At 42.6% G+C, this 24,800-nt stretch overlaps 1 protein-coding gene across 4 annotated transcripts in view; it reads left to right on the top strand.

Moving 5' to 3' along the window:
• cadm1b (cell adhesion molecule 1b) overlaps positions 1–24,487 on the top strand; it is a 100,437-nt gene extending 75,950 nt beyond the window's left edge. For 2 of the 4 annotated variants that reach the window (XM_078098488.1, XM_040182735.2), the window contains 8 exons: positions 897–1,049; positions 2,186–2,323; positions 6,277–6,435; positions 7,445–7,541; positions 7,785–7,957; positions 13,375–13,425; positions 22,139–22,267; positions 22,442–24,487. In XM_078098488.1, coding sequence (XP_077954614.1) covers positions 897–1,049; positions 2,186–2,323; positions 6,277–6,435; positions 7,445–7,541; positions 7,785–7,957; positions 13,375–13,425; positions 22,139–22,267; positions 22,442–22,560 — 1,019 coding nt within the window. In that variant the 3' untranslated portion in view covers positions 22,561–24,487. The remainder of the gene's footprint in view (positions 1–896; positions 1,050–2,185; positions 2,324–6,276; positions 6,436–7,444; positions 7,542–7,784; positions 7,958–13,374; positions 13,426–22,138; positions 22,268–22,441) is intronic. The other 2 variants (XM_078098489.1, XM_040182742.2) reach the window with 1 other exon arrangement.
• The last annotated feature ends 313 nt before the right edge of the window (positions 24,488–24,800 follow it).

Here is a 24,800-nt window from a genome sequence, read left to right as displayed (position 1 = left end):
TCAGCTCTCAGAGTGCATCAGCGTCATTGTTTCCCTTTGAGGAGAGACTTCCAAAGAGCTCTTCAACGAACTTGTGGGATGGCGTTTCATGTTGACACTGCCCCGACCTCGGGTAATGATCATGGCGCTAAGTGTAAAGCCTGAAGGGAATAACAAACTCCCCGTGCTTTTAATGGGGGTGTCGGGGGGCTGAATAGAGTTCGTTACCTCGGCAGATGCAGAGAGGACTTGATAAAGAAGTCGGGTCAAAATCATCGAAAGGGCTCCCAATCAAATCAACCACGGCCGATGTTTAAGGGCGCTGCTTAGGGATGAGGGCTGACCCAAATGAAAAGCAAGAGTCAAAACTCCGGGAGAGACGGCTAACGTAGTTTGACAACATTGAAAAGAAAATTCAGCAAATCTTAGTGGCATTAGTGTACAGATTCCCCAGCTGCTTCTGATTCTGGGTTTTAGGCATCCGACCCTCTCCACCTCCTTAGTGTGATTTCATTCATTATGTATGTTTGAATGCCTTCTGCCTTTGACGCATCCATCCATAACCAGCGGCAGCCCATTTTTAAGAGTTCCGAGCTTGTTAGGAGTCTTCACGAGCACTCTTCACACTTTCCTGTCAGGGCCAGTGCTCCACGGACTGTAGAGCTACTTTATGAATCAACTTGTAGGAATCGTTTTTAAACTCACTTTTCTTTTGCTCAATTAATGAGAAAGCCCACAAAAGGGCAGCGCTCTCCCCCCACCATCCCAACCCTCCCCCCCTTACTACCTTCTCCCTCATTTCTCGCCTCTCCTCTGCCTTCCTTCATCCCCTCTTGCTTTTTCTCACCCCGGTGTTTCGCGTGGGCGTCCCTGTTCTCTGTATCCTCACTGTCTCCGTCTACCGCGTGTCCCCACAGCTCTGAAGGACAGCCGGTTCCAGCTGGTCAACTTCTCTGACAACGAACTGCGGGTGTCTTTGTCCAACGTGTCACTTTCCGACGAGGGACGCTACGTGTGCCAGCTCTACACAGATCCTCCTCAGGAGGCCTACGCAGACATCACTGTCCTGGGTAGGTGTGATGGTGCGAGTGTGAACCGCCGCACGGCGCTAAACATCACACCCGTCCGTGCGCGCGTTTGTATGTATCGCGTCTCGCTCACTTATAAGTGGTGCATAGGAAATAATAGTAATCGTTGATCCTGTTATCTTTAACAACTGAAACAAAATGTCAGCCAATTAGGCTTCTGCGGTGTTCAACAGCATAACGGAAAGGAGCAGATGCTGAGACTGATGGCTCAGACCACGTTGGTTTTGGCAGCTGCGACTCTGTGAGTCCTGGTGAATGTTGACTTGGCTGCTCCAAACGATTCCCTATTGAGAGTCAGCTGTGCCACACTTTGATGCTTTGGAGTGAAATGACTCCAGTTAAGCTTTATTATACATGCAGACATCCTGGGGGATTGAAAGGAATTAAAAGCACTTTAAAGTAATTACTCTGGTTGTACAATTGAAGCGTAGCTGCAGTATTTTCTGAACCAAGGGTTGAAGAGTCCTTGAAATGAACACCCCACTGACTTTTTGCTTTCAAGTAACAGGAGTTCAGCAAGTTTTTTCAATTTCTTATGCTAAATCGAATTCTGTGTACATTTTACCCTGGTATGCCAAAGTAATGTACAAATGATGCAGGATTCATGGTGCATCCAGTTTTTTGTCAGTGAATAAATGCTTCAACTCCGTAGGCGCCAGGTTTAAGGAAAGGAAATCAGGAAAATAGTTCCATGTTAAAATATCAGCAACAGGGTCGTGTTTTATATTGCAATATGTTATAGTCACCCAACTTTTGGAACATTTATTTTTATGTCTGCATGGCATTTGATCCAGATAACCATGTCCTCGGGATGAATTGTGATTACATTGGTGACCACCGTTACTTTCCGTCTAGTGCCGCCAGGTCAACCGGTCCTGTGCAATACTGTACTGTACTATCAACAAATACCTGGAAAGCTCATGACATTCCTATTGAGCTAAACTGTAGTGTCTGCACTAACTAACTAACTAAGACGGGGAACATGGTGAACTTACCGCCAAGCTTAAGGGTGATTTAACTTAAACTCTAGAAACGGAAATGATCACTTTCTCAAACATATGTTGTAGACGCATATTACAGAGAAAATATTGTGTTTCTGACTGTTCCTCTTGGTCAAGTCCCGCCAGGCAACCCAATGATCGAGAGCCGTGAGGAAATGGTCAGCGAGGGGAACGAGACGGAGCTCACCTGCACAGCCATGAGCAGCAAGCCGGCCGCCTCCATCAGATGGATGAAAAAGGGGGAAGAACTGACAGGTCGGTAGAAAAACAGCCTCCCTCACTTTACCTCACGCGCCACAGGCCTGTCCACTTCCGCACATGTCGCGCTCTCCGCAGGGGTTTCGTCCGTGAACAAAATGCAGTTCTCTCCAACATGAATGTGTGTTGTACTGATTATTTTCGTTGGCACGTGTGAGGACCACGGGAAATAATCATACTACTCTCCCTTCTTTTTTGACCATGTATAAAATCCACCCACCATATTCCTGGGCTGCTTGCTCAGCATGAAATGATCAATCCATACATTAAAAAACTGAAAGAGCTGCTATCCTGTCTCCTTTACTGTTACACATACATTTCACAAAACTTTTGCTTTTAGCAATCGCAATTTTCAGCAATAGCATTTGCATTTAGGAGAGACAACCCTGAATCTTCACTATTTATTTTAAACCTGGTGGAGATGGTTATGAACTCATATCTGCACAATTCATCTTCATTCCGGCGACTGCGGTCGGCTGTGGGCTGTTGCAGAGAGGAGTATATGATCTTGGGTGGTGAAAATTCCTCATTACCTCTCAGTTATGATTAGGGACCATCAATAATTCATTTCATACTTATTGTACAGCGATGGAGGATATTCATTTTAGTCATATCGTATTTACGCAGAGTCTATATCTCTCGGCTTGTCAAATTATATATGTATTAGAATGGAGAGGATTCATTTGGCTTGTTGAGAGATGAAATATTTAGACAAGAGCGAATCTGAAGCTAAATGCCATCTGTGCCTCCAGTGTTCCCTACAGGAGTCAAAGTCAATTTCTGTTTATGAGTTGTCGAGTGTTGTTTAGGGGGAGGGGACCGACAACAGGATGGTTAGATCAGCAAAATGCCAATGACACGCTGAGCGAGGCTAATCCATAGTGGCAGTGGATACATAAAGAGAGCTTGACAGTGATGTCCTCCTGTAACCCCACAAAACACAAATCACTACTCATTATGGAGCCGCTAAACAATTCATCAGCCGGAGGACACAGTGAGATTTAAAAAAAACACACCACACTGGTTTTAAAGAATCTGTGATCATGTTTGTATCGCGTCTGCATGCAGACAAGACAGCTGTAATGGCAAGAAAGAAATCTACCGGCGGATTTAAACACACTTTCAAATTAGCCAAATTGGTTTTGTGGCCATGTATCATGCTGGCAGGTTGGGGGCTGATGGGCTTCGCCCTGAGAGAGACTCCGAACACAAGGCGGCAAAATGCTCGTTAGCATAAATGACAGCTGCAATATTATTGAAATGTAGTGACGGCCGGTTCTTGGCTGCTGCTGCTCGAGTACATGAGGATTTGTTAGAGTTGATGTTGTAAAATTACATAGTGAGATTTAATCACAATTTAGAAAAGTTGGTAGGTGTTCTATTTTTAAAAATTTTAAATGCACCCTGCCATTTCACGGTTAGTTTTGAGTGATTTTCGAACCACGATCCACGATCGATGTTCCGCAACCTGTATCACAAGTGATTAATAAATCATTCAACAACTTAAAAAAACACAGTACCATATTATTCATAGTTTTTGTGCCACTGGTTTAAGATTCAATTGTCTAATAGCACGATTGTTGTCCCGTCCGAGAAGAGGCCACGCTTGATTGCGCCAGGACAGAACAGCGGCTGATGCTCACAAGAGCGTTTGATTTGACATCTCGCTGCAACACTCGAATCTCCTTTGCATTCAGATTCCAGTCCTCCCGCGACGTGATCTGCAGTTGTTTTCTTCATCGTGGCTCGGATGACGCTGATAATTGACACGCGTTGTTTGGCCTGTACAATGATGATGATGGCGCTACGAGTCTGTTCCTCAAAAGACGATTCAGGTCTTTTAGAATATTTTGGAAAGTGTTTTTAATATTGAAATTGGTTGGATATCATGACCAAAATAAAATTAATTAATAATGGATGTCAAATGCCTCAGAAGCAAGCAAAGCAATTTTTTCTGACCTTGAAATGTTTTGCCCAACATAATGAGAACGTACTGCCTCTTCGTGCAGACAACGCAGTACAAGGCAGGTTTGTGCTCATTTGGTAAATGTCTCTTTGTGACTTCATGTTTACTGCTAAACATTAGTGTTGTCCATCGAGGGGGACTGAAGTCAATATGTACATGTAACGTGAAACATAACTCCTGTTTCATGACAGAAACTCAACTTTGAAGTACCTATGCCCTCACGCTCCGCAGCGAGCTAAACAACCTCCCGATAAAGACTGAAACCTTTGTAGTGTTTTCCACAAACTTTGGAAATGGTATTGCACAAAGTTAATCATAGCGATCGAGCATGAGATGGAACAAAGTCATTGCGAAATGAGTTAAGGACACTGAATTCATAAATACTAGAGTGGATGTTAATTATTTAACAAGACAGTGTCTTTGAACTAGACAGCTTCATGAAACTACCAATAGTCATAATCTAGACGGATTGAAGCCTGTCAGATCCGGTACTGGAAGGCTTCCACCGAGGCTGTACAGGTTTAACGTGATAAACAGTCAAGTCAAGTCAAGTCATTTTATTTTGTATAGCCCAGAATCGCAAATTACAAATTTGCCTCAGAGGGCTTTACAGTCTGTACACATACGACATCCTCTGCCCCGAAACCCACCATCGGCACTGGAAAAACTCCCCAAAAAATGAAAAAACCCTTACAAGAGGGAAAAAAGGGCCACTCTCACAACTACACAATGCTCAAAGCGCAACTTTTCACCTTGTGCACAGCAACGGCGTATGTGACACAATTGAGTAACAGTTAACGTACTCAAGTAATAGACTTTTTGGGTCTGTATATTTCCCAGACTTAATGCATATTGGTTGAAGGTTTTAGCAGTGTCACCACACATTCAACCGACTTCTAGTTTTCGGGATGTAGCAATATTTACTCTCTGCCTATATCTTAGTAATGCTGCACTGCGATGTGTACGAGACAATTATTGTGAATGTGTGAGAGGATAATGACTCATCATCACACCCCTCCTATTTATACTCTACCTCACCAAATTATTTGGCGCAGGTGCGCTTGGAAACGCCTCCATTGAGCTGACAAATGTGTTATTTGGGTGTTTTTAAAAGTTTAAAAAAATGGATGGAACCATCTGATTCATTCTGCCGCTAAATAGCAAGATAATCAGAGTTTCTCTATGAAATGCCATTTATTTTGAATGCATACTCGTCACACTGTCACTGTCTTTAAGCTACTTGCTCTTATCTAACAGTCAGTCTGCTTTTCAAAACAGTTAGTTTCAACACAGTCAGCTGAATGTTCAAACTAATACCTGCATGTGTGCATTTGCCAGTTACCTATCCCTGTACTTAAATTTGGATGTAGGCAGGTCCTGGGTGGCTTGGTGTGTGTTGCACGGGGTTAATTTCCATCAAGAGGCCACATATGTGTGTGTTGACGATCATCAACTGTGGAACAACAGTGTTTTGCCCTCCCACAGTCCAGCCAGGCTCCCCTGTGACAAGGCTGAAATGGAAGTGTGCTGCAGGTCAGAGCGGCGCTGTAATTATTTTCTCACTTCATTAAGTGCGAGCAAACCATCACACTCAGCAATGCAGCTAATGCAATGCCCCTGTGGCATTGTAATGCTCTCTAAATGAATGCCCCTCTGACAGCCTCGGGCGTAGTGGGCAGCAGATTACTGCAGGGTTAGCCCCAACAATGCGCTACCCTCAAGCTGCGGAGGCATTCATTAGCAGGCTTATACGACCCGGCAACTCCTCGTCAGAAGTCCACGGGCCCTCCTGAATTCTCCAGAGTGTTGTTTGGGCTCAGCATCACTAAAGTTAAATGTAAATACCATTTGAAAGCACTCCGAGCTGACAGTTAATTTGCTCCTGATAGCTATTTGGGCTTCATGGTCACCCGAGGTCGGTGGAATCTGCAGGATTTTAGGTTATTGTTTAAGTTGTTTATCCGTTAACTCTGATGTTTTCTAGGTGAGACCACAGTTGAGGAGACGTACGACCGGATGTTCACCGTCACCAGCCGTGTCCGATTTTCGGTCACCAAAGAGGACGATGGTGTTCCAGTGGACTGCATCATTGACCACCCAGCTGCAAAGGACCTCCTGGCTCAAAGACACTTGGACGTGCTATGTGAGTGACCTTAATATGCAGCACTTTTTCAAGTCAAGAGCAACGCCATGGCGTCATAGACAGAGTTACTCTCTTCCTTGTATATGCCCATTAAAAAGAACTTTGAATAATTCCAAAGGTGCCACACAAACTAACAATAACACAGGATTTTAACAACACACAGAAACTGGTTCAGATTTGGAATTCTTTGAAAGCTGACAAAAACATGACCGGTAGCATAATACGCAGCTATAAAAAATATAGCCACATATATAGGAAATATGTCAATTTGAAATTCTTCTTTTTTTCTTTTTAAAGAAGTCAAGAATTGGTGATAGATTCTTCGTGCACGTAAGAAGCATCAGACCAGGCGTAGTTGTTTAGCTGGACTCTCCAGTGTATTCTTTCAAATCATAGAAGTACAGGACTGCAGTGATGCACAGCTTGCTTCACCGGTGGGCCACTTCCGCAAAATCAGCGGGCCACCCGGCTCCCCGGCAGGTGGCAATTTCAATACCACTGGTGTTCCGTGAGTCTCTCACTGCCTTCATGAGGTTCTGTCTCTCTTAAAGCCTGCTGGCGCCTCGGCCCTTTGGAGACAGTCACCACAATGGACAAAAATACGTTGTGCTCAGGTGTCAAATTATGTTTAGGTGGTCCATTGATTGAAAAGCTAATAGATGCTGCCTCACACTGCTAAACATCAAAGAAAGGTTAAGGCACCCTTTTGTTGTCAGTGTAGAATATTAATTTTTGTTTTTGAGTAGAATACTGTTTTGTCTGACCTTTTGAGGAGAAGAAAAGCTTGACTGAAAAAGCTTGACATTTTGGTAATCTTAGCCTAGCATTGATAAGAAGAAGGAAAAAAGTTAGTTTTAAGGTGCAGTGCCTTGCTGGGTGTCTACTGGGCTGATATGATAATCATTTCATCACCTCTATGACTAACTTTTGCTTTGGTGGCACATTTCAAGAAATAATCTGTTTTCTTTGAGCTCGTGACACTGGAGTATGGTAAATACTTTCTTTTCAGATAAACCAGAAGTGAAGATTGTGGTGGCTTACCCCAACGGTTTAACCAGAGAGGGTGACAATCTAGATTTGACATGTATCGCAGAAGGAAAACCCCAGTAAGTACTCGCACTGATGGACGCACGTCAACACTTCAGGTTTCATACTTTCGTCCAGTAACCTTCATATTTCATTGTACCATTTAAATGTTACCCGTTGTTTGCATGCCGCATAAAGCTCATCATTAGACAGGGCCCGCCGCCGGCCCTTCCTCAGACAATCTCAGATTTGACCTTTATTTGAGCTCTCCAAGCATGCGTGGCCGGCGCCTGAGTGATGTGAGTGGTATTTGTGCTCTCCAGTCCCCGCCGGATCATCTGGCTGCGAGTGGACGAGGATATGCCGCCTCACGCCGTGGTCACCGGCCACGACCTGTACATCGAGAACCTCAACAAGTCCTACAACGGCACCTACCGCTGCGTGGCGTCCAATGCTGTGGGAGAGGCTTATGACGACTACGCGCTCTATGTATATGGTGAGTATCAGTGCTTCATTGGACTCAATGTTAAATTTGTTCTAGTGCTGCTAAAGTAACTGCATTGGCACATAGCGGAGCCACGAGGCCCCCGAAAACAACATTAAACCAACAAGATATACATTAGATGTTAGGGGAGTTAGTCGGCTGTTTGTTTCCTTTTATGGTGTTTGTTACATTTTTATACAAAGCCGGACTTGTTGTTTTGCCCTGTTTCCAGTATTCATGCTGAGCTAATTGCCCGCTGTCTGCAGCTTTATTTATATCTGCGAACAGACATGGTGCCGCAAAGAAAAAATAAGGGATTGAATTCATTGGGTCAAAATCGCACACATAATCTAAAATATTTGGAACTTTTTTGCAAACAACTTGACTATTTAGAGGAACACCAAGAATGGTTGCAAATGACTCCCCAAGGGAGAACAGCAGGAGGTAACTTTTTGAAGTTTGGAAATCATTTACAAAAGCATTGTTGGCGAGGCACACACTCCTCGGACCTTAATTTCCTATTTTTGGTGGCTGGCAGGGGTGATGAGGGTCAGGGGAAAATAAATATGCAGCAGGTGCAGCCATTGTTGGGAAGCATTTTTCCTTGGAGCATTGCTCCCTGCTGTTCAGAAGAGCATTTTTTATTTTGCTCCCAAGTTTCAATTTATTTCTGACTATGCGCCAGGTACATTGCCGTGACCATACCAACACCGGGAATAAACTGTTGTGCTCTCACCACTAGTATGTACATGCATTTGTTTATATCCCGCCCAAACGGCAGGTTAATTATTGGTTATTTGCCTTCACATTAAACAAAAGAAGTGAGCGTTAGCCATATTTCTTGATGTTTGGGATTAGAGTCTGTTTTCCCATCAAGCTGAATATCATATCTTTCTATGTATTTATCTCTCTATAGTCCTTTTGATCACATCAAACCCACACTACACAAAATGTTCCCCCGAATGTGTTTTACTGTTGCTTCACTTGAGCATGACTGCATGTTTGTTCTGAGTAGGACACTCAAAGGCTGCTCACACAGTTTTATGTGCACATTTAATACTGTCCATTTTTCCTCATTGTTCAAAAAAAGAACATTTTATTAAATATTATTATTTACTATGATTAATCATATTGAAATGTTTTGCGTGTTATCCCGTCTGGGGGGGATTTACTTGACCGGCTTGAAAGGTTCGGGGTCCATTGACTGGTTTCATGCCGAGAATTGTACCGTATTGAATTGAGATTGCAGTTACCTTTTGGTTTTGCTGGTAGTTTCTTCAGTAATTTACCACATATGGATGCAGAGGGTCAAAATTGGCCTCTGAAATCAACATTCACCTCTTTGCCTAAGATGTGGCCGAAGCAGCGGGATCGAGGTGAGGTGCATAGTGTTGTGCTAAAAGCAAAGCTGCTGCTGAAACTGGCTCATTGTGGATGTTGTGGAGGGAACCGATTGCAGGTTTCAGAATGGTGATATAAGTGTGATCAATATTCAGTGTGCTTGTTTGGGTTTTGTTGACAGCCATGAACTGTGTGTTGAAAAGACAGCAATGCAACTTTCTTGCCGGCAAATGTTTACGGCAGTTGCTGAAGTATATGGAATTCAGAAATAAATGCAATGGTTTTCCCATGTTACCACAAGCAGTTAATCCAATTTTAATGGACAGTTTGGAGCAGAAGCTTTTTTTACTTTGTCAGAGAAACCTACTGCTTAATCTTTACACTTAGAAACTCACCTCGATTGGTGTAGTAGAAAGGTGTTGTTGCTCTAATACCCAAAACCTCCTCACTACGGAGCATTCAGAGAATAGCAAGAAAGTTTTCCTTTGTCAAACCATCACATGTCTGCTGTTCATGTGTTTGTTTCACCACCTGAAATGTGGGACTTTGTCACAGTGACAGGTTCCCTGTGACTCTCACAACTCTGCCGCCCAATGGTTATTCATCATTGTGCTTTGCCAGGCAGATGATGGCATCTGCTTGTTCCCAACGGGCCCATAATGATCACTAACAAACAAAAGGACAGCATATGCCGGCAAATAGCTCACTCAAGGCAGACTTATTTAAGCTACCCTGACTGAATTCCTAATTGTTGTGTCAAGATTCCTTTGACACTGAGATTTACCGTGCTTTCTCAAGCACAACACTATATTTGGTGTTCACCAGAGGGGCTTTGCGTATTTAAGAGCTCATAAAGGACGTCTGTTGACTGCTGTTAAATTCATCGTTTTCTTCATGCTGCATCCCTTAAACTTAAACTATAAATTAACAAAAATCAATGGGAGGCAAATGCTCTCTGGGACGGAATAAAAAACAATTATCCTTACCATCCATATTGGGTTTTCTATTCCCATTAGCGCCTTTGGCTACGACGTCTTCAATTAGAAACGTGCTATCCACATATGTGAGGCATTTTGCATTTTGTGTGTGCAGTTTTGAGAATTGTGTGTAGAGTTTTGAAAAAAGGAGACTTAGTTTTGAAAACGTGTGTAAATGATTGGTAAAAACTGTAAACATAATTTCTCTGGTGGACGCGCGTTGGAAGCGCGATGACTCCATCTCGCTGTAATGAGACACAGGAGATTGGTAAAAGATGCTCATAACCGCATATAATCACGCATGTGACTGCCAAACCACTTTTCTGGAGGATTTAATGCAAGACAAAATGATGTTGTGGTGCATGTGAGGGTTTGTTGCGCCAGACTAACCATGCTTGCTACATTGGTTTTAATTGGTACGTGTTCCTGTATTACATCTAAGCATGAGAAACTTGTGCTATTTTGGTCCAACTTCTCAGCAGCAAGGCACAACCTCTAACCGTCCATCCCTGTTATCCCGCCCACTATCTTCACATTTCTTTAACAAAATTACCATTTTCTTATCTTATCTGGCGTTTCTACTGTTTTGTTTCGCTATGTTCGAGCTTCTCCTCCCGTTGAAACCGCCACGCTCCTGTCTAAAAGAACGCATTTCATCCAACCAACTGCATGCCACAAGTAACTTTATTTTAATGAGTTGTTTTGTTCTTGATCATTTTGCTTTTGAGCATTATTGACAGAGCCGGGGCGAAATTGTCCGTACATTTTCTTTCATCCTGCCGCCACTTCGCACCGCTGCTGTGCTCATCCCATTTCAAAATGACTAATGACCTTTCACTGTGTGACAGCCCGGACAGGTGTGAGGCTGATGTAAATCCACGTCAAATCAAATCCTATTGTGGAGGATGGGTGTGTGCGTTGAAAATGGCCAGTATAAAGGCTGAGAAAGAGGCCTGTCATGCGATTCCCCACGTGGGTGCGTCTGCAGCAGGCTGTGAATTGTGCCCCCCGGCCGGTGTGTGGTGCGGGAGGCAGCTGACCACAGAGAGGCCCGTCTCTGTCGGAGGTGACCCGGTGCTACATCTCACACATATTGCCTGTTGGCAGCGGAATAGTGTGGCTTTTACCCCTGCAGTTTACCACACAGTTGAATTTCTGAACTACACTTTTTTTATATTGACCAGAAGGATTCACAGGTCTCTGGAAAGTCGTGTTTTATCAGGGGTTTCGACATAACATGAGCAGACAGGGCTCGTGGGTCTCCTTGTTCTTATGAAAGGCTGTTGTGAAACTGTCTTTGTGAATCACACTGGTTTCATGAAATGTGCAACAAAGTGAGGAACGACATGCAACACATTAGCTTTGTAGATTGAATATTCTGAAAATCAATTTAATGGATAAGTTAAAACAACCCTCTTAAATGCATTGCTCCATTTTTTTTAAGAAAACCCCTATAAAGCTTTAGAGAATAGAAAATAAAAAAACAAAAGAAAAGCAAAATCTCTAACCCGCTGTATTCTTGGCAGGCAGGTTTAAGCAAGCATAGATAAACAATTTCTCCAACATTGTTTCACTTTACTGTTAAATTTTCTCATATCAAATTCTTCACTGATACAAATGCTCCCTGAAAATATGGCCTCCGCAAAATACTCTCATATATCAGTCCTCATAATGCTGAGCCCAGAGTCAGCCAGCCTGGAAATTGCCCATGGAGAATTCTTGTTCGCCTGGATATTATATGTGCCACATCCTATCCCGGCCTTTGTGAAGACCCTCATCCCTGAATGGCCAATTTCCCTCTTCCAGACACTGACATTTCAGCTATCAGACTGCCTTCGGTCACAGGGAAAGAAATCCAACCCACCCCCCTCTTCAAATATTGTCAGAGCAGAATCTCTGCCTGATACCCTAATACCCCCACCACCACCACCATCACCATCAGCACCACCTCCGCCATAGACTCCGTCCCCAGCGGCAACATTATGCTGTCCTTGATGTTTTATCATTAGCTGGGGAGTGTGTGGTCCCCCACTGCCGTCTTTTGATGGAGTGCAGACAGCGAAAGCATAAAGACAACCAGCCAATTTCCACTGCTGCGACTCTCCCACAGCAGGGGGTTGTGCTATCTTTCCCCCGCACCACACTCAGGCATATATTCCCTTGATGAGGAAGCTTTCAGCCCTCCTTAGTACCGTAGAATACCTGAATTGCCCCGCGTTTTGTCTTTCTCATTATTTTGTTTGGGGGTTCTTGACAGGCCTATCAGTGCAGTGTGGGACGGAGGATGCTGCTCGGGGGCTTTGCTCTGCTGCAGCGGGAGACCACCTGAGTGGCTTAATTTGCAATTTGACTTAATTATTGTAGGCGACCGTGGAAAATAGCAGTAACGTTCTATGATTGCCTGGTATTATTATTCGTAATTAATTAGACAATGTTTCAAAAAAAGAAACACAGTACCTTACCACAACAGGAAATATTACAACCACATCACAGGGAAACAGTGGTGTATTTTTCTTTTTAGCCAGACTATAACATGCACGGTCCTGTGCATAGCAGTGATGGCCTTTAGGTCAGTCGGTCCACCACTTTCAGAGATTATAGGCTAACGAGCCTCCTCCCTTCTCCTCATGCATCACCCAGAGCTGTGTTATGGTAGTAAAATGTCTTAACTACTATCGGATGGGCTGGCACAAAATTCTACACAGTCCATGCAAATAGAATAATTCGCAAAACGAGGCACATTCCTAACGGCCTCTGTTGATGCTGTGATTCGCACTAATTAGGAAATGTTAGTGACCTAAAATTCTAAGCTGTGTGACAATGAGACACAGCGTACCTGCAAAAAATCAGCATGCTATCGTGCTTGTGTCCTTCTCATCCTTGTGAGCATGTTAGCACGATAGCGTTAGCATTTAGTTCAAAGCACTGCTGTGCTAGGCTTCCTTTCTCTTTAAAATTTCTCATACACTGGCTAAACATGTGCATGCTATGACTTATTTTTTTTATAGTACAGCTTCTCATTTTCAATGCCCTTTGTCTATTTCTTTACTCTTGTCTTCCTTTATTTCTTATACATGTTCTTTATTATTTTTTTTTACTCTTTTCATCTAGATGCTCCCACTACTATCCCCACACCCACCACCAACCCAGTCAACACGCAAGGTACTGTATGCCCCCACTACTGCCCCTGTCAGCAATCTCATGCGTTCGTGTGTGTGTGTTTGTCTGTGTGTGTGTGTGTGTGTGTGTGTGTGTGTGTGTGTGTGTGTGTGTGTGTGTGTGTGTGTGTGTGTGTGTGTGTGCAGCGGGCTTGAATGCACGTATGATCAGATGACCAGGGAGAGAAAGAACGAGGTCTTGTACCCGAGGCCACGACTGTGGATGGCCAGTTTTCATCAGATAGTGCAGCTGATGGGTGACATTGAGGACGAGCAGTGCTGTCGGAGGCACCTGTCACAGCCCTTTCCCGTCCCATGTTTGGTGTGAGAAAACGTAGAGACTCTGCTTTGCTGTTCTGCTTGATGTTATCAGCATCAGCAGTTATATCTCAACCGGCCCGTCCGTCATATTCTAATGCTCTTAACATGTACCCTACAAATGCCTGTCTCATCTAGTCTTTGCAAGGCCGAAAAAACATCAATGACTATTTTCTCAAAGATTGTATGGAATGACCGTAAGTTAATTTGGGGTTTTTCTTCCTAACACACAATGATTAAGCTCCTGTATTTTAACGTTACCCCATTTAAAAAATGAAAACACTATTATTTGAAAAGCACCACTAAGGCTCAACAGATGGCGAGGCAACCTTCGGGAGTTGACATTTAAATATGCCAGCATGTGACATTTCAATACAAAAAACTATCCTTAAAGAATAGATCTGTTTATCAATAGCTGCTTTAGAGATATGGCAATTTTGGCCCTTTTTGTCATGACCACTCAGCATTTCATTCATGCTTAAAATCTGGAGTGGCAGTAGGCAGATAATAAGTTTGAAACGCAGTGTGAGACTGCATCAAAAGCTCCACTCTTCTAATGTGTCGGATTTGAGATATTATTCCTTTGTACATTTGTTGGATCAAATAATTGCCTTTTAAATCATTTGTTTGTGCATTTCTTTTGTATTCATTTAACAAAAGGGTCAATATTAACATAAATGTTACTCTCTGTAATCATATTTCTATGGACTCCTGGTTTGAATATCTTGGTTCCATTAGACAGAGTTCTTCTTCATTAAATGTTTCATCTTACCCCCTCATGTTTGTAATTCCTATTTTCATTTTACAAAATCTCTCAAATGAAGTTATCAGCAGTATTTAAGGGATCGTGCTCCATGGATACGGCTTAATTTCAGCTCCCTGACTCTCTGTGGGTGTGGCTTAGTCGAATGGGAAGTGGCTTTTGCCGAAGTGTGTATCACACTGCATTTTTCTCCCCTAATCGCTTCTCCTCTGAGTTACACTCATGCAGCCATCTCAGTGTTTTCTGCTGTAACATTCCAGTAATTTCCGAGAGACAGGCTTGAAAGAGGATTTACGGTGATTCATGCAGTACATCCTGGGAGGATGTAATTGAGCTTTCTTGCAGTTCACTACTCTTCTAAATACCCTGTTACTGGGGCAATTGGAAGCTGGCTTGCCGGAGATTGCTTCGCACTACCTTAAAGAGAAAAACAGCACGTTATAGAATTTTCCTCAATAAGGAAGTACAGAATGATTCCTCATTCGTTCATTTCGACTAGTGTGAATTTGCACAGCTAACGCCACCACCAGCTGTGATTTTCTGTTGTAATCAGGGGCCAGTGAACTGTCGTCGTGTCGTGTCGTGATTTTAAAGGTCAAATAAGTACAATTTTGACGCATGAATTGAATGCACTGCCACATGAAGATTGAAGAGTTTGAGCTTGTGGTTATAACTAATAAAATCTTCATTTTGTGTGTTTGTGGAGTGATTTTAAAAATAAATCCCTCACACATTCCATTTGGAAGCAAGAAGAACATATAATAGACATTACATTGTCATCCTTCTTTAATCTACGGTTAAATTTCTTGTATGCTTTTGGTTTTATTCTACCCCTGTATCCATTGTTGTTTGGAACACTTTTAGATTTTGGTCATATTGTATGCAGGCAAAATTAGTATCTTTGATGGCCGCTAATGGGGATTGTATAAATTAACAACAAATAAGCACACTGCAGATTACATTCATTTCTTGTTCTAATGTGCTGTACTTGCATAGCTTCACGTAGATCTGAGATTTCTACTGTGTACGTTGACTGGGATTAACTTGTTGAATGAATATACCCAGTTTTCAAGTTGATGTCATTCCCTAAACCGTATAAACAGCAGGTAGACATTATTTTTCCTGAAAGCTAGCATGAAAAGGAATTTATGTATATTGTTAGCCCACCGCCTCCCGGCTTTGTTGTTCATAATAGATGGATTTAATTTCCAAAAGGCTATGATTTCCCTCGCTGGATTTTCTTCTCTTTTTCCTCTTGCCGTTGCCTTGCAAACCCAAGCATCAGTTCAAGGCCTTAATATGGTTTTGTGCAGCGGGGGATGTTAAAGCACGGAATTTCACAGTTGTTTGTTACTATTCTGTTTCATGTTCAGAATGTTTCAAAAGGGTTCGTATTGTTAGGTCTTTCAGTGTCTCAAAAGATGCAAAGAGCGTGCCTATTATTTGTGTGCTAGCGTGAGGGGGTTGTAAATCGCATGGAAGAGATAAGCCAGTAGTATCCAGAGAAGTATTAATTTCATGTGTTTGAAAGTTTTCAGACCTGTTTTCTCTCTTTATATATCTCTATCATTGCGTATATACATTTAAACAAAAGGCTTTTAGTTGTCTTGACAGATATCTGTGACCTTTTTGCTCACCTGAATACGGGATTTGGGTAGGAACGAGATACATTCATCCCCTTCTGAAGCAAGTTTGGGGAGTACACGGTATATATTTAATGCATCAGACTTCTTTCTCTCACTTGAGTAGGTTATGACCTGAAAAATCAGTCACACTGTGCGGCACGCTGATGCGGTTGTTAGCACGGTGTCCTCAGCGCAGAGAAGGTCCTGGGTTCTGACCCGTCCTGCGTCTGCGGCCTTTCTGCGTGGAGGTCCAGGGCGTCCCCCGTCTCTCGCTAGCTGGGATTGACTCCAGCCACCCCGCGACCCGCTAAGGATAACGGTGTGGAAGACATTATCCTACCGCAGAGACGCCTCCGCTGGACTCTCTGTTGAAAGCAGCGTGAAGCCTTAGCAGGGGAACAGCGGAGCAATACACAGAGCTCACAATAAAACGCCTTGTTTCTAGACCTGTAACGGGGAAAAAAGGCAGAGCAGAAGGAGACAAAGGAAATGTGAGTACATCAAAGAATATTTTAATACTCTCCCTTGTTCTTTTGCTAAGTAACAGTACTTGAAGATTTGGTGCCTCCACGATTGGTAAAAAATAAATGGAGTTGTAGTTTGTTGTCAGTGGCTGTATTGCCTGCAGAGGAAGGGGGTTGAATTTACCCAGAATCCCCAGTTCTGAAGGAATACAGAGAGTCTGTGGCAATAATGCTCCAGCTCGTCAGATGCTCAGAGATGATCCGTGGCAGGGACACGAGATCCCGGCTAAGCCTTCAGTAACTCCTCTCACCCGTCTCGTCGAGAGGAGCCAGAGGAAAGACACGAAACAAGACTTGATTAAAAAGACCCTATGTTTCTGCAGATCTAAAGTCCATGGTAAGTTGTTTTTAGCACACTACAGTAGGATCTCCGCTCTGATTATCCAAAAGTAATATAAAATCTAAACATCACGCAGCAGCCTTCTGCTTTAAGGACACGAGTTGGGGCTTTCAAATAAGGGCTTTGTAAGCAAACATTCAACTGAGGTTGGGCTCTATGGACTCCATCCTTTACACTTGGTAATACTACTAACCGTAAAATAGTGTTTTATTGCCTGCTTGGCTGAGCCGTCGGGGATTTGTAGTCGACATGCGGTGTGTGATGTTCACATGTAGCAGAGTTTCCGCTGCTGTTTAGTGTTTGGAACAAACACGTAAGATTTGCCTTCATCAGAAGCTGTTATGAGTGGATTCAGTATTCAACGTAATGGGCCATTAAACATTTACTGGCGTTGTTTTAACTCTCGCATGTATTATTTGGAAAAATTAAAGAATGATTTAGAAATGATTTTTCCCGCCCTCACATTTGTTTACTGCAATTCCCTGTGGAAATTGTGTTTTTTCTGACCTCAGGTGTTTCTCTCTTTCCTTTAAACAGTTATTAAAGTAAAAAAATGTTGTAATGGTTTATTTTAATTGTTCTCCAGAGAATATGTTAGTAATGCCGAACCACCCTGAAGTGAAATTAGTGTTTCACTACAGTCATATTGTTTGTACAGTAGTAAATGATTATGAGAGCTGTGCTTAGCACCTGAGGGTTTGGAGATTGAGTGTTATGTACCAATGAACTTGCACCGTGTCCTCATTTTAGGGCTGATAAGGTGTTCTTTTGTGGCACGCTACATGTCAGCAAGTTTGGGAGGAGAGCAAGCCATTTCCATTACTTTTTGCCAACTTCTTCCCTCGCCTTGAAAACACGTTGAAGGGGGAAGTATGAAGTGGAGAAGAGAGCTACGAGCTTTTGTGCCGAGAAGTTTGCCAATCTCAAAAGATACAATAAACTGCCATCGGGAGGGAGTTCAAGTTCGCTTTAACAATTTCCATTCATTTTCCATTTTATTAGATGTAGTCAGACCTTCCCTTGTATTTCACCCCCTCCGTTAAATGTCACAGCTGTTCTTGCACATCTTTAAATTGCTCCTTTGGGTTATTACAAAGAACACGGAGAATCTATTTAGTGAGCGAGCAGTCGCATTGGAATTCAACTGAAGACAATATTGTTCTCTGTTGATGGTCTGCTTCAACAGCAATACGAAACATTATTCCTGGAGATTGCCGTTTTTTGCTCATCTCATTACATTCGTTTCCTTTTTAGAGCACCAACCCATACAAAATCCACGGGTGTTAGCCGGTCAATGCTGCAAAACAGGCATTGACGCTCCCCTAGTTGACTCCGCAGCATTGCCGGAATGTCCTGCCACTGTACAGGAAAAGGTTACCGCGTGAGTCTATTCAGCGCAACGGACGGGTTTGCTCTTTCCATGCAAGAGAGTCATTGTTTCAATTATATCCATGTAATTACGTCTATAAATTGTAATGTCTTTGTGGGTTTGGGCAAACGCATGTGTGTGCGTGCGTGAGGCACGCCTCGTTATGTGAGCAGAAAACTATTAAGAGAAAAAAAAAAAAAGATGGGAAGAATCAAATTATATTCTGTGTTATCAGCCCTGGTGACAAGCTTGCAGCTTTGACAGATGGTCTGATAGGACGCTGACCAGAGCGGCAATTAGTCATTTCAATACAGAGATGGAAAGGTGTGGCTGTAAAGCATGTGTTACTGGGAGTTCTGCAGAGCAGATTTCACAGTCGCGCAGACACGGGCATCAGTTGCTTGTAAATCCTCTTTATTCCCCCATAAATCCCCACGGCTGTGCACATCCTGTCAGGACGCCGGTGTGGGCATGTCAGCACTCTGCCATCGTGAGCGAAGCTTTGCCGGCGGTATGGGCACCAGCCACATTACAGACATAATCAAATTCTACTTATTTCGAGTGTGCGATCACAAAGGCCGCTGTAATAACACTGGCTGTCATTTGCAGCTATATTTATGTTGCTCTAAGCACTGTGTTGTATTGCGGATGGGTAAATATTAAACATGGTGGGCCTGAGGGAATCACACTCTTAATCCTTGGGATCATTAGAACGCTGGATGACAAACTGATCTACACAAGAAGATTAGTGATAGCAATGACACTAGTTCCTGTTGAGGTCAGGGATCTGGTCTGGTAGCCTTCAGATCAGCACTGCAGAAGTCCAAAAAACACTTTGAACTCTGTTACCCAAATGCATTAATTGCATGCAATATCATGAAGTCCTGCTACCAAATATGGTAGGTGCTAATTCAACCAATCGTGTGCAGTCGTTGGTGTGATTGTATTGTAGGTTGATCCCATTATTTTGTCCACCTAGAGAGCGAAATAAGGCAGCAGCATAAAAGGGACAGTCTTGCACTGTATGACCCCTCCACTGCGGGGACTCAAAGGTGACAGACAGATGGCTGCAGGAAAGTGGGCCACTCAATAATCGTAAGGTCAGGGGGTTCCTCTTGTCCACGACGCAAAACCACAATTGGTCCTAAAGTCCACAAGCGCTATGAAGAATCATCTCGTAATTCAACGCATTCTTATAAAACGTTTTCATACCAACCATTGTTTCTTTCACTTTTTGCACAATTTCCAAATGAATGTGCTGCAACTCGAGTCCACGTTAGGGGCAAACAGTCTTTCAATACAAACTGCCGTCTTCACAGACTTCATTCGGTCCAGGCACCAAAACTATTTGTTTGGATTCCGGAAAAGATTGAGGTCTGGGTTAAAATAACCAGGGAAATGCCATTTTGTAACCACGAAAAGGACTAATTATAATGTAAGCTAGATAGAGAATTATGAGAAATATGAGAAATGGTCATGGTCAAAATTGATGTAGCAAAAGCTGAGATATAAGACAAGATCTAACATTTCCTATTTTACTTTAAATTGTGTATTTTTTTAAAGAACCTGCCTGGCAAAAGCACCCATATTTTAAACGATTTGTTATTAAATGCTTTCTGTTTGAAAAGGTTGTAAATTGTATATTAAATGTAATGACTATTTCAGAGAAAATCTTGTTTAAGATCCTCACAATGTCTTGTACAAGTGTTTTGTAAGTAGCTCGCCCATTTAAGGTATAATATCTGGTGACAATATTCTTGTGACTATTGACCTGCATTACGTAACATGTCTCATGATTGCCGTGCAGTGTAATGCAGGCTGCAGCAACTCCACAAAATGAATGAAAATGAACCCAACAGTAATATTTACATCGACATGTTTTTGCGGCGATCCCCTGTGATGAATACAGAGCCGACAATCAGTGTGCAGTGCTCAATGCCGGCAACATGATATGCGACCTACCGTGGCAGTTGATACTGTGGGTGTTATGGGATTTTTTTAGTTTTGACATTTTTGTGAAAGGGTCTAGGCGCTTACCCTGGGCGAATTCTTCTACCTGTTAATAAAAATCATCGGCGTTGTGCGGAGGCGGCGGGGACCCTGCATGTTTCTTTGGGGATGTGTCAAAAGGAAGACAGCGGGGAACAAGGTGAGGGCAGGAAAGAGTGTGTGTGGTGTGTGTGTGTGTGTGTGTGTGTGTGTGCGTGTGTGTGGGCTTGATAGGAATGAGCACAGGCCATTTTGTGGTGAATGTTCATTAGCATGGAGCACGGGCCGTTTCCTCTCAACAGGGAATGAGCTGTGCTATCTGACATCACCGACACAGTAAACAAACGGCGCCTTGCGCATCCCTGCTTCACTCAGCTGGACGCACAGACGAGTCCATTTTAAGTGGGCGCTCAACTGAAACAAAACTTTTCGCAGTAATTAGCTAATGAACTTCCAAATTGTCCTTGCGCTGAGCTTAATGCAACTTGAACGTGGTTTTGGGTGTTTCTTTATTTTTGGTTGAGACGTGAATGGCAATTGTCCCCTCAACTCAACTTATTACGCCCTCACAGTGTCGAGAAATTCCGCTCCCTTCGCTCGTCTTTTATCAGAATAATTCAAGTTCAGAGCATGGCTAGTGAGATTGATGGAAAATTGAGCTGCTCTCTCATGCAGCAAAGAACAGTGCAGCCATTCCCTCGCCTGCCACTCCTCCATCAGTCCAAATGTGCACAGATATAGACTATTGATAAATGCCTCTGAACTATTCTGAGAGTGGAAATTTAAAGGCTTCAAATTTTTGGCGTTGTTCTACTGTGGTGCACGGATAAATCTGGCTAAATGCTAGACAGTGATACTCTCTGACACCTGAGGCAGCCACGTATTTCTCTACACGGGGACAACCGGGCGCCAATTTATCTCCAGACTCGTGTCTATTTCTGATGATTGAGCTCTGTAACTTCCAGAAATGGCCTCTTAAATCACAATGAATTTTACAGTGTGTGAACTCTCGATGAAATTGCAGACGTTGTCTACTGTTTCATGGTGAAATAACTGTCTTAAAACATTTTTCAAAATCGCTCAGTCAAGGAGCACGAGCAGTCGTTTGAGCTTTTTGAAGCACCAAAAGCGTTCGCTTAAAGAGAGCCTGGATCAACAGTAAAGCATCATAAATGTATAGTTTCATAACATCAAACATGTCCAAGTATTATATAAATGTATTCTTTTTATTTTATTAAAGCACTTATTTGGCAAATGCCGTATGCTTAGTCTGTGTCATGCCCGCAGTTTGCTGTTGAATCAGTTGGACTGGCTTTGTATGGATGACACAGATGTGTTAATTAGTGCACTTAGAGGTTCTGTTAGTGGTGTTTTGTTCCAGAGCCATGCGAGCTGCTTCCGGCCTTTATGAGAAGCCGACTGATGCCTTTAGCTCCGTATTCGGCGTACAGACACAAGACTGGTAATGACATCCTTATTCAAAACTCCCAGAAATGATTTGCTGAATTACTCGCAGGTAAACGAGCAACTGTGAACCATTAATCGTTCATTTTTATTGGTCATCTAAATAATCTGGTATTTTTCTCAACAGCCTTTTCAAGTGTTTTGTCAGAGGTTTGGTCTTTGGCTAAATGGATTTCGAGAGAATATAAGCCATTTTGGTTTAGCGGCGTTGATGATTTAATGGCCACAGCCTCCAGCGTGGTCCACATCTGTGTGCCGGTATTAGTGACTGCCTGAGACCGTTTACTGATCATGAAAATATTTATGGTTATTGTCCTGGTTACAGACCCCAGAGCCGGCGAGGGGGCACCGCAGAAAATTGACCATGCTGTCATCGGAGGAGTGGTTGCCGTGGTGATGTTTGCCATCCTCTGTGCACTCATTGTTCTTGGTCGATACTTTGCCAGACACAAAGGTAAGGCAACGGCAGTGCAATCATACTTGATCGGCAACAAGTCTGTGAATTTCAGCGTTTTTTTCTTCTTCTATTGTTGTTGCAAAAAGAGTCCAGTACAATAGGACCGAAGTGCGCATGAGGCGGGGGAGGTGTCGGCCTAATTTGTGTGTACTTGTCCGTACATTTGCGCAGGAACTTACTTCACACATGAAGCCAAAGGAGCGGACGATGCTGCCGATGCAGACACAGCTATCATCAACGCGGAAGGCGGACACAACAACACGGACGAGAAGAAGGAGTACTACATCTAAACTGTGCAGGCTAGGAGAGGAAGGTGGGGGTACTGGTTGTGCTGTAGGAGGATTATGTCTTACTCTGATTGGTTACGCAATGGCTTGGGGGCGGGTAGGGCAAGATTTTAAGAGGAAGATAAGAAAGTGGAAAAGTTGGACTGGCACGGCCAAGTCGTAAGAAGAGGCATTGCTGAGTCTGCTTTCCGACCCTTCCTGGACTGCTGGGGGCAATTCTGTACAGTTCAATTATTTTACAGACAATTTTGTGCCTTGTTATATTTCTTTTCTTTATTTAATGTATTTTTTTTCCCTCCTTCACATGCTTGTTGGATTGGATTTTATTTTTCCCTCAATGTAATCCATCTGATCCTTTGTTGCATTTGGCTTTCAGACATTAAATGAGTCTGGTGTTTGTCCGTGTGTGCTGCAGCTGGCTTTTAGCTCATGTAGCCGTTACACTTTTTTTTTTTCCTGAATCTTTAACTGAAACACAGTATCAACACATTTCTACCCGCTGGGTCAAAGTCCTGCGCTAATCACGGTTCAGTTTTGACATTTTTCTATCACAGATTTCGCCCTGCTTTCGAGGTCAGGCTCACTGTGTTGATTACTAATGTAACAGTTGTGAGTAATTATACTCATCATAGAATGTATTTGTTCATGAAAGTGAAGTAGGAGTGCCGTTAATAATCATTTCACAGCAAATTGCAAAGTACAACTGGTCGCTCGTTGGTTCCAGGAGAACATCTCGCAATTAGTAGATGTGAGGTCAGTTTAGTATTTTAGGGTATTGTCGAGTACAGTCAGACGTCCTCACACCTATAATGTGACATGATATACAGTTTCTATAGAACAAATCTGAAGAACTTATTCCTTTTCTCAAAGTCTGTATCCAGGTTTTTTCCTGCTGATTAAGAGGAAAGCACTAAATCGACATTGTCAGATAACATTTACCATCATCTGTTTTTGTCCGATTATAAAAAAATCAGAGCAATAGTTGGACAATATGGAACATCACAGTCTTTGAGCTAAGCACAGCTAACGGTCTGCTGGCTGTAGATTCATAATAAGAGTGCACACATCCAAGAGTGGTAATGATATCTCTACTTCTATTTAATTAGTAAGAAACGCAATTTTCCAAAATGTCGAAGGACTCCTTTAAAAACAGCAACCCTTTCCAGAGTAAGTTTATTAGGTAGTTGTCAGAGTTATATAGTTTACATACACTTGTAAAGAACAATGTCATGGCGCTCTTGAGTTTCCACTTCACTTCTACAAGTCTGATTTTCTCTGATAGAGTGATTGGAACAGATACTTCTTTGTCACAAAAAACATTCATGAAGTTTGGTTCTTTTATGACTTTATTATGGGTTAACAGAAAAAGTTATCAAATCTGCTGTGTCAAAAATATACATTCAGCAACATGAATTAGCAATTTTGGTGACTTAGAAAGTTTTGTGAATGGAATGAGCTTCATAGCATGACCTCTGAACTTCTTGTGAGTGATTATGAGTGACTACAGCTGGTGACGTCTCTGAGGTGGTTCTTGGGTGCAGTTGGGTGTTCCAACAGGACAATGACCCCAAACACACACAAAGTGGTAATAGAATGGCTAAATCAGGCTAGAATTAGGGTTTTAGAACCGCCTTCCCAAAGTCCGGACGTAAATCCCATTGAGAACATGTGGACAATGCTGAAGAAACAAGTCCATGTCAGAAAGCCATCAAATTTAACTGAGCTGCACCAATTCTGTCAAGAGGAGTGGTCGAAGATTCAACAAGAAGCTTGCCAGAAGCTTGTGGATGGCTGCCAAAAGCACCTAATTGATGTGAAAATGGCCAAGGGACATGTAACCAAATATTATCACTGCTGTATGTATATTTTTGACCCAGCAGATTTGATCATGTTTTCTGTTAACCCATAATAAAGTCATAAAATAACCAAACTTCATGAATGTTTTTTGTGACAAAGAAGTATCTGTTCCAATCACTCTATCAGAGAAAAATCAGACTTGTAGAAATCAAGAGAGCCATGACATTATGTTCTTTACAAACTTTTGACCACAACTTTATATATATATATATATATATATATATCCAACTTTGGATGGATGGACCACAAACAGCAGAAAACGGCTAATAACTACAAGTATAAAAGACTATTTGTCAAATATATGTGTCTTGGGGTGACACTTTAATTTGACTTTATATTTAGATTACATGTAATGACATAAATCTTGTAGTTCTTCCTGTAAAACA

The sequence above is a fragment of the Gasterosteus aculeatus genome, chromosome 1 (assembly GCF_964276395.1).
Source record: "Gasterosteus aculeatus chromosome 1, fGasAcu3.hap1.1, whole genome shotgun sequence".
Classification (NCBI taxonomy): domain Eukaryota; kingdom Metazoa; phylum Chordata; class Actinopteri; order Perciformes; family Gasterosteidae; genus Gasterosteus; species Gasterosteus aculeatus.
This window is presented reverse-complemented; position numbering and strand designations above follow the sequence as displayed.